This window comes from Anopheles nili, chromosome 2, assembly GCF_943737925.1.
Source record: "Anopheles nili chromosome 2, idAnoNiliSN_F5_01, whole genome shotgun sequence".
NCBI classification, from domain to species: Eukaryota; Metazoa; Arthropoda; class Insecta; order Diptera; family Culicidae; genus Anopheles; species Anopheles nili.
This window is the reverse complement of record NC_071291.1, coordinates 47,975,233-47,984,729: the sequence shown is the minus strand read 5'-3', so window position 1 is coordinate 47,984,729 and position 9,497 is coordinate 47,975,233. Positions and strand designations below refer to the sequence as shown.

General features: G+C 37.9%; 1 protein-coding gene across 1 annotated transcript in view; it reads left to right on the top strand.

The window, feature by feature from the left end:
- Nucleotides 1–1,191: 1,191 nt before the first annotated feature.
- The window catches only part of LOC128720050 (homeotic protein ultrabithorax-like), a 60,177-nt gene continuing 51,871 nt past the window's right edge, over nt 1,192–9,497 (top strand). Inside the window, exon 1 of the mRNA XM_053813696.1 lies at nt 1,192–1,831. Coding sequence (XP_053669671.1) covers nt 1,192–1,831 — 640 coding nt within the window. The remainder of the gene's footprint in view (nt 1,832–9,497) is intronic.

Here is a 9,497-nt window from a genome sequence, read left to right as displayed (position 1 = left end):
CACTTTGCTAGCTTCCTGGGCTGCCTAGTATGGCGACAGTAAGCCTTTATCATTGCAGAATACTGTCTCTTTGTACTTTTTGAAGGGAATTGAAACGAACAGTCTTCGCAATGTTTGCTAGGTTTATAAGGAAAATAGATTCGACGGCATGCTTACTAAGGTGCGAGTAGGACAAAACTGCGATGCGCTTCTCTTTCGGAAACCCGAAGCCGAAGAGATTTTTCCGAAACACACACAAGCTCGAGGTTCGCTTCGGGAGTTTTTTTCCTGTAGTGATGGGCATTCATTCTCTCGGATCGGATCGGAGCAGATTCCGTCTCGGAGCGCACGCACATTTTGCGCTCATTCGAAAAATTCAACCCGGCGAAACAAGGCGCGCGCGCTTTTATTTTTATTGTTATTGATATGATTATTGCGTGTTCCCGCGAATTCGACGAAACTGTGCTGTGGGGATGTGTGTGATCTTCGGGACGCTAAATTTGCCTTGATCGATGAGAGCAGTTCACATTTGAGGAAAAATTGTGCAAATCCGTTCGGTGCTGATTGGTGCAAACGTAACTAACCAATTGTTGAGAATTGTGGGATATTCCTCGTTCTGAGGCTTCTTCTATCGCCTCGATTAGAACGCACCTGTTTTATGCTGTGAGGTATAGGTAGATAATCGTCGTTTCAAACGCACAATTCGTTCCGGTGACTATGGATGGCGTTGTAGAAGTGCATAGTGGTTAAAAAACGACTAATTAGTGATTAGCGAGAGTATGAAAGGATACTCGTTCTAGAGCCTGGATCTACTGTTAGTGTAAGCTTTAAAAAGTGCTTACTCCTTGCCAGTCAACTGGTACCAATTGAGAAAACACTCATCAGAGATTATTCCTCTGTGTACAAGTACACGCGATTCCATCGGAATCTTATCGATCCTTTTCTGTTGTAAAACTTCCTATAAGCGTCAACATGACGGAACGACATCCAAAAAGTGTGTATGCAAAGTAAAAGCATTCTGTGACGATTGAAGTGATCGGATCAAGTGATCGGATACATTAAATTGAATGATTGTTACCTCAAACCTCAGTTGTGAACTTTTGTCAGAAACAAATTTAGAGCATTGAAACCTGAGTCGGTTTGAGGAATTGAAGAAGTCTTTGCGGAATTGGATTCTCTTAACTTCGTTTCCCTTAACGCATCGGCTTAACCATGAATTCGTATTTTGAACAAACCGGGTTTTACGGACATCCGCATCAAGCGGCTGCCGGAATGATGACGACGACTGGCACCCATCATGATCAGACTACGGCTGCCGCGGCCGCAGCCTATAGAGGGTTCCCTTTATCTCTCGGAATGTCGCCCTACACGAACCATCACCTGCATCAAACGCGCACGGCACAGGAATCGCCGTACGATGCTAGTATACAGGCCGCCTGCAAACAGATTTACGAGGGCTCGTACAGCTCGAAGGACTGCGGAACGAAGAGTGCTAGTGGAAATAACGGCACGGACACCACCAACGGGTACAAAGATGTGTGGAACGCTAACAGTGGCGCAGCCAACGGCGCGGCCACCGGTGCTACCGGTGGCAATGTACCTTCTCAGCAAAATAGTTCTGTTCCGGTGCGACCTTCGGCATGTACACCGGATTCGCGCGTAGGGGGCTACATCGATGCGTCCGGTGGAAGTCCGGTTAGTCGGACTGGATCCGCTGCAGCCGCGGCTGGTGTTGCTGGTTCGTGGAACACCAACCAATGCTCACTAACCGGGTCCACCGGTGGTCAAACTGCTCCTACGACCGGGCTTCACCAGTCGAATCATACCTTTTATCCCTGGATGGCTATTGCAGGTAAGCAGTTGACTAGTTGGCTTCCTTCCTCTCTAAGCATTCACTGGAAATACTTTCATTTCTAATGGGATTGCAGAAAGCTATACAAGGACGTTAATAGTTCGTTTTAAGTTAATTCATACTAATGAGTATCGGAATCAGATAGCAATTTTATTCGTAAAATTGTTGCAATTTTTTTTTAAATATTTTGTTAAAAGTCAAATGACTTGTTTTGTTGTTTGATTGGGCGATTTGATTTTTGATGCATCTATTGGGTATTGGGTGTACCATATGTTATATTATTCATCCATATTATTGTGTTTGCATTAGTTTAGATCAGTGATTTTACATCTTCATTTATGACGATAAATTTACATGACAAATTTGCTAAAGGTTTGCTATAAAAGTTTTATCAGAAAACTTTTAGCAATTAAAGATAATGTGTATCACACGTAACAAATTAACTACCAGAGTACGATTGCCTAAGAAGTCGACTTTTTGAATTAGTGTGTTCTTGGGCATTACATTGTTCTGATAATCATAAGCGATCATAAAACAACCATTGGAAAAAAAGACAGTAAAAACATTGTCAAACTAGCTCATATTTCATTTGAACCTCTGTCGTGTGATGTTTTGTAAACTACTTAGTATTACTTATTATTATAGTAAATTAATAGATTTATATAAAATTGTATTAGTTGAAGAGCGCACCAGCGAGCAGTGTGCATGGTGCGAGCAGTGCGCATGGTGTGAGCCGGGAAAACCATGTGAGAGTAATAAATACAGAAGATCTTTTTCAATTCTTCTCACCAAACGAGATCGTGTACGATCTTGTATTCCTTTGCTCATCTTCTACGACCACTGGCACTATATGCACCATAATTTTATAGAGAATTTATGAGTTCGTTCTGTAATGCTTCGATGGAAAGTTATTTTCATTTTTTGTAGCCTAGTATAGCCTTGATCTGCTATATTTTCAGGTAACGAAGAAAATAATGTTATATGTTATTTGGGTTAGCCAATTGTTACCATCTGCTTGATGTACTGCAATATATTCGTAGCGTAGTAGATACAAGTTCATATACTACACAATTCGATTTGAGAATGTTTTATTCGATGCTAATGTTTTGGTAAAATTATTAAGTTGTCTCTGCAAATTTTCAAAGCCTTCAAGATATATATTAATTTTCGACACCACCGATTTTAAACCGGATTTTGAACTTATATACCGTCCCATTATCGATATACATACAGATTGCAGTTAATATAGCATGGCATATAGCGTTCTATTGATTTCTTTAAAAATGTTTATTTATGAGCGTCCAAATAAAAAAAAAGAATAATTTACATGTGCATTTTACTTTTATCGCTGAATTTCGCGTTAAACTGTACAGAAAGAGCATTTTCTTTATTTTTTTATGTTTATAACAACGACATCAAAGCAGTCACATAGAAATAAATAAATATGAGATATTATTTTTGCATAGCAAAACTGTTCTGCCTGTTAGATAAACGACAATATGGTATGATGATGGAGGTATACTTTATTCAAACCATATGTTGGTGTACTCTTTTTTTACACGGAAAAGAAACACTTTATGATTAGAACGATTTAAAAACAATAAAAATAGTTATGAGAAAATGTAAAACCTAATGCATAACAAAAACAACACTTCGCTCATGATAATTCACGCTTTATTCGATGGCCTTCAATTCAGTGTTTTCAATAAACATTTTTGCGGTAGTCTTGAACGCGATATCGGCTAACAGGATATTTGCAGGTTTATTCTTCTTCACGCAAAAGTAGGAGTATTCACTCCATTGCTTTCTTGCCGTTATTGGTTGGACCGAGGAAAGCGCAATGCGAAAAAAGCACGTCGCAAACCAGGCCTGACCCATGCAATCTGTGTTCTGGAAGAACCGACTCGATCGAGGTCGGTCTTTTCTTGTTTGGAATGGGTTGATTGTAATTGACGTAGTTTAATCGCTTAAAGACGTGATTAAATTTTATTAATTTCAAGCTGTGCAGGGTGTTGTGCGTTTTCCACTGACGAAAATGGGCATGGTAGAGTTCATAGGGGCGGTGTCCATTCAACCAGAGGAATGAGAAAATTGAGCTGTTTCTTGCCAAAGAATCTTCAACTGCTTACACAATCGCTTTTTGCCGAATTACTTTCTCTGCATATTCGTATGTGTTCATTGATGTGCCTTATTATTTGTGCATATTCGGTTGAATCTTATCAATAGAAACCACAACATCTGGAACGGAAAATCGTTTCTTCAATGATGAGATCTATGTATCTATGGTTAGTGCATCATTGGTATATTTGCTTGTTTCACCCTGTTTGTTTACGGAGATACTTGTGAATAAACTCATTAATGAGAGGAAAAATTATAAATAAAAGACATACACATAGCAGTGGTGTTTATTGTCAAAATTCCCTCCGATTCTAATACATCTTGCGGTATTGATCTCCAGTACAAGTACATAGCTTTGCTTCTGAAACGTATTCGTTGGAAACAAAAAGAAAGCAATGAAGCAAAAAGAGAAGCAACGGGTTTCGCAGCATCAGTGAAAGCAATGAGAATAGAGAACCCTGACACATGGATTTGAAAATGGAAGCGGAGAACAGCTTGCGCTAACCCCTCGCATCAGATAATGTCACTGCTTAGGGGTCGGGTATGACGAGTTTGTTCCTCCATCTTCGAACATATGAAATCTATTTCGAGGAAGGTTTTCCATGAGAAAATGCGTCGGTGTATAAGTGTCGAATAGGCGGTGGCAAACCCTCGCCACGGATACATCACTCGACAACATTTTTATGTACTTCTCCTGCAGCCGCTGCTGTTGCTGTAGATTTGTATTCAATGCTGTAGAATGCACAAGAAATGCACTTTAGGTGCGTTACTCCATCCCTAGTTTTCGAGATGGTTATACTTTCTACGTGTCTCTCATTCCATACTTCTCTTTTTGTATGTGTACAGCATCAATATGAATTGTAAGCTGCGGAAAAATGGGCTGCGTGCGTTATGCAGTTTTGTAATAGGAATAGATACATTCTAGTTGGATTCGATGAATCCCGTTTTAAGATGGAATTTTTTAAGACCACTTAACGTTTTCATGTTGGTCTGAAACTGTGCTTAGAATTGCTATAAGAATAGCGAAAAATCAGTATAAACAAGGGCAAACGAAAAATCATATAAAATACCTAATTCAAAAAAGAAAACGCAGCTGAAAACCATGGAACGATTTTCAATATACCTCTTTGGATCTATGCACTGAATTTTTTTTTGCAAGATAATTTGGGATTTAGATTGGATCAACCAATAGTATTCGCGCATATCACGTAATTATACTATATTTTGTAACAATGGCATTGTCAGCTTCCAATAAGAATAATTGGTAACAAGCAAGAATAATGTAACCTTTCAAGAATATAAAATGCAATCCAAATTTATAAATTAATTTGAATTAAGTTCGAACAGTTCGAAAATTGTATAGAGTATAAGAGACAAGTAATCTATGTATTATATCTCTAATTGAAACTACTAAAAATTAATAAGATTGTATTTGTTCAATGGTGCATAATCGCAAATAAGTACCTTTTTGTAGTATAAATCAATCAAATATCAATCAATAAATTGGTAAAATGTAATAACGAGTACTATTGTGCAAATGTCTGATGGCAGAGTGAAAAAGATCATCACGTTCTGCTGCCATGTGTAGGGAACGAAAATTAATATTCATTCAAGAATTCAAAACTCACACATTTGAAAAATTTTTCCGCAACAAACGGCCGAACACACAAAATACAAAAATAAGTAATAAATTTGGATAATGGGTTCGCGTTTCACATCACGCGGCATAAATGAGATATGAAAATGTTTTTTTTAAACTCAATCTATATTACAATCTTCTCCAATTTACCCGAAACGAAAACAAAATAAGCTAGTTTCAGGATATGTTATTCAAATTTAAAAAGCGAGGTTAGTGCGAATTTTAGGAGAAATAAAAAAAGTAATCATTAAATGCAAAGTAAATAGCAAATGTATTTTTGTATGTCATAAATATTTAAATAAGCTAAGACCAATGGCGTTGATTTTAAGCAAATTGTCTCTTAAAATATTTTTGCGGCTATAAATCGATGTTAATCGAAAAGTATTTGTGTTGTCTTTTTTATAGTATTACAATGTTGATTCTAGTGAAATGATTCATTTTCACAAACAGCTTACATTTTATTGTTTTGACATTGTATTTCACGCAATCATGCATTTAAAATTATTTCACGATTAATGTAACATTCTGTTTTGTTGAATAATTTTCTATTTTGGTGTTTTGATATGCCAACTCTATTTTGTCGTAGATATTTGAACAGAACAATTTATGCATGATTTATGGTTCATGGCATCAACATTATTTAGGTAGCAGCTATTTAACCAACATTGGCTTATGCCTCACGTCTGGTGTCCGTTATGAATGACTGACATGGAAAAATTCAATTTCGCGAATGAATATTCATTGCCAAACTTTAAACTTTATAATTGTTTTTTTTTTTTGCAGCAGGCAAGCCTCACAACTACAAATTACACATACATTAGTGTGCGTGGTTAAAGTTGAAATGCAAAGGGAATCCGTTTTGCAAGAGTTCTATAAACGGTCAATGTTGTTTTTGTTCTCCTCGACCCGTTACGGTCATCGAAAATGGCTTGTGGAAATAGCGCGCAAAATAAGACAATTTTAAATGTCATTCCATTTTTTGCATGTGCATAAGCCAATAACCTCATCCTAGCTATAATGAACCATTTGACTGTAATTATAAAATATCTGAATTGATATTTTGTACGCAAGAAGAAATACTTCCATTGCTAATATTCATTGTAGATCTCTAGGTGCAGTTTAAAGGCTCTTTGCATTCAGTTAGTTTTTTTTTCGAAACAAAAAGGCTCTTTACATTTCAAAAGTAACTAAAAAAGAGTAAAATAAAAAAAAGATGTTACAACAACAAAAACTCACGACGATCACGATCACGTGAACAAGTAGGCTGATCATGAACATGACGGTGGTGGTATTGTCCAATAAAACCCTTACCCTGGTAATAGCTACATAAAAAAGTATGATGAAAGGTGTTATTGAAAACTGATTTTAACTCACCAGCTACGTTGACCACCAGGAGTGAATTCACTCATAATGATCGCACCTGAAGGGTGCCACTTAAAGCGGCTAATGGCGAGAATCGAGACTTAGTTGTACGCTGGGGCCTGCTCGTTCAGTACCGGCGAATCGACATGAAATTAATTGCTCTAATGAATCCACGGGTGGGCGCACTGCGGTATGTTGTAGCTGTTGTGAATTTTATGAGACCCCATGACTGCTTCTTAAGGTTCTGCCAACTTTGGTCGTGCAGTATTGTTTGCCCGTTGAAATAAAACCAAAAGGGTACAACCACGAGACGGTCGCCAAAATGGTGTAATAAATCATGCCTCCAAAAACAGCCACGCTCCGAATTCCATAATGGAAACACGAGATAGCACCCTTTTCTTTTCTCCAATACTCACTTCATCATTTTCCACAATTCAGCTTACATGAAACACATATCAACGCTGACTAAAATACGCAGCCGCATGCATTCCTTAGCAAGTGTTCCGATGGAAGGTTGGCACTAGTGAACTATATTCATTCATAGACTTCCGGTCAAAGGTTCATCAGATTTGCGCAAAACAGTGAACACTTCCTTCAAACGATAAGAATGGTGTAGCTCTAGAGCAGTCTAATACAAAACAACGGAAGCCACCGGAAGAGGAAGCCTCCTTTCTAAAGGGAAAACCGGAAGATTTGAATGGCCAGAAATGTCATGGTGGTGGTATCCAAATACAAATACTACCACAAATCACGCAACAGATACACCACGCTTACCATCCAAATCTCCATTATCTACAGTAGGTATTACCTTTTAGTCGTGAAGAGCCGTGGCCAAGCACGTATGATAAAAACGCTGCAAAGGCATTGATGATGGATTGTAACAGAAAGATAACAACACGTCATAAAATTTCGATTCGCGCAACCATCTCTTGACGCTGGTAACAAGGAGCGACGGATGAAGTGACGGATCAGAGAGAAGAGTCAGATTCATGGGAGAGAGCGAACAAAGGACAGGGAAAGAAGAAGAAAGAGAGAGAGAGAGAGAGAGAGAGAGAGAGAGAGAGAGAGCTAGTAGAACATGCTGTTCGACATCATTTTAGTGGCACAAAGGCGACGGTAAGCTCCAGCCAAGCCACTTCAGGCCCGCATAAGAAAAAATGTGTTGGTGGAATGTGTGTGGTATTACAAGCCTTCAGCACACCAATACAGAAAATATTTAAGAAAGAAGAAAGCTCCGCGGAATTCCCTTGGTTAGCACCAGCAAAGATGTATTTAAAGAACAGAATAACGCCGTGGAGGAACTTTTCATTGCTCTCTTCTTTTAATTCTCTGCGATTGAAATCGAAGTTGTGCTTACTCGTTGGCTGAAAAAAGCCGCGTTCCTAAAATATTGAGTTATGATTTATGATTTGTTTTCATTGAAAATTTGCATGCTGTTACGCGCTTGATTGTAGCTTGCCGAATGCTGGTTTGTAAACCATGTGTGGTCACTTTTTTTCTTAACTTTCAATTCGACTTAGCAAGAGAATAGCTATGGGTTTTTGAATAGATTATATTTCCTCCTATTGTCTAACTATAATAAGCTTTTAAAAATGTTATTATAATATGCAATCAGCACATTACTAAAACATTTCGCATTTGTGACCAACATGCACTTCTACAAACTATGTTAGACCGTACATTGTTTTGCTAACGTTCAGGTCAATGTTAGATATTTTCAGTCACTTTAGTAAAATTTTAAGCCCATTGATGTGAAAATATCAAACGTGTACCTGGTGTATTAATGTAACTTTTCAATACAATGGCATAGCATACTTCTTTATATTGATAGTTGTATCGAACGGGAAACAGCTTTACGGGACTATTACCTTAATGATTGGTTATGTGTTCGTCCAATTTGTGTAAAAGGGCAAGATAAAGCGTCTTAAAAAGCATCGCGCTAAGCAACGGTAATTGCTCACTCCCTCTTTCGAAATCTATTTTATCCCAGCATGTTTTGAACTTAATTTTGACACACATTCTTCTCTAAGTTCTCAGTGCGCGAAGAGTGGTGGAGAAGCCCAATAGAAGTTGTTGAATAGCTAGACCTCCCTGCATATTATCGATTTTGTTCGTCTATTATCCTACCACATATTTTACGGTCAGCCGCAATCAGTCAATTCGTTTGAAATTGCGGTATTACAGAGTTTTTTTATTTTATTTCAAAGATGAAACGGTTGAATTAAAATAGCAGTTGAATCTTATCTGACGTCGTCGCACCGACATGTTAAAATAATAATAATGTTGCCTGTAGAGCGGCATATTTCTCTGTCGTGTGCCCCAATGTACACTAGAGTAAGGAAAAGTGTGGCCCCTTCTCCACAGCACCAGTCGAATCGTCTCATACGTCAGCTTATGCTGCGTTTTATTTCATTGCTTTATCTATCAATTCCAATCTCACCTCAACTCGTGTACGGTATGTTGATTATTTCTTTTTTCTTAGCAGTATATTTTCGCTTTCAACAACATTATTAATGTATAGCGAAACAATGAAAATATGCATGCAAA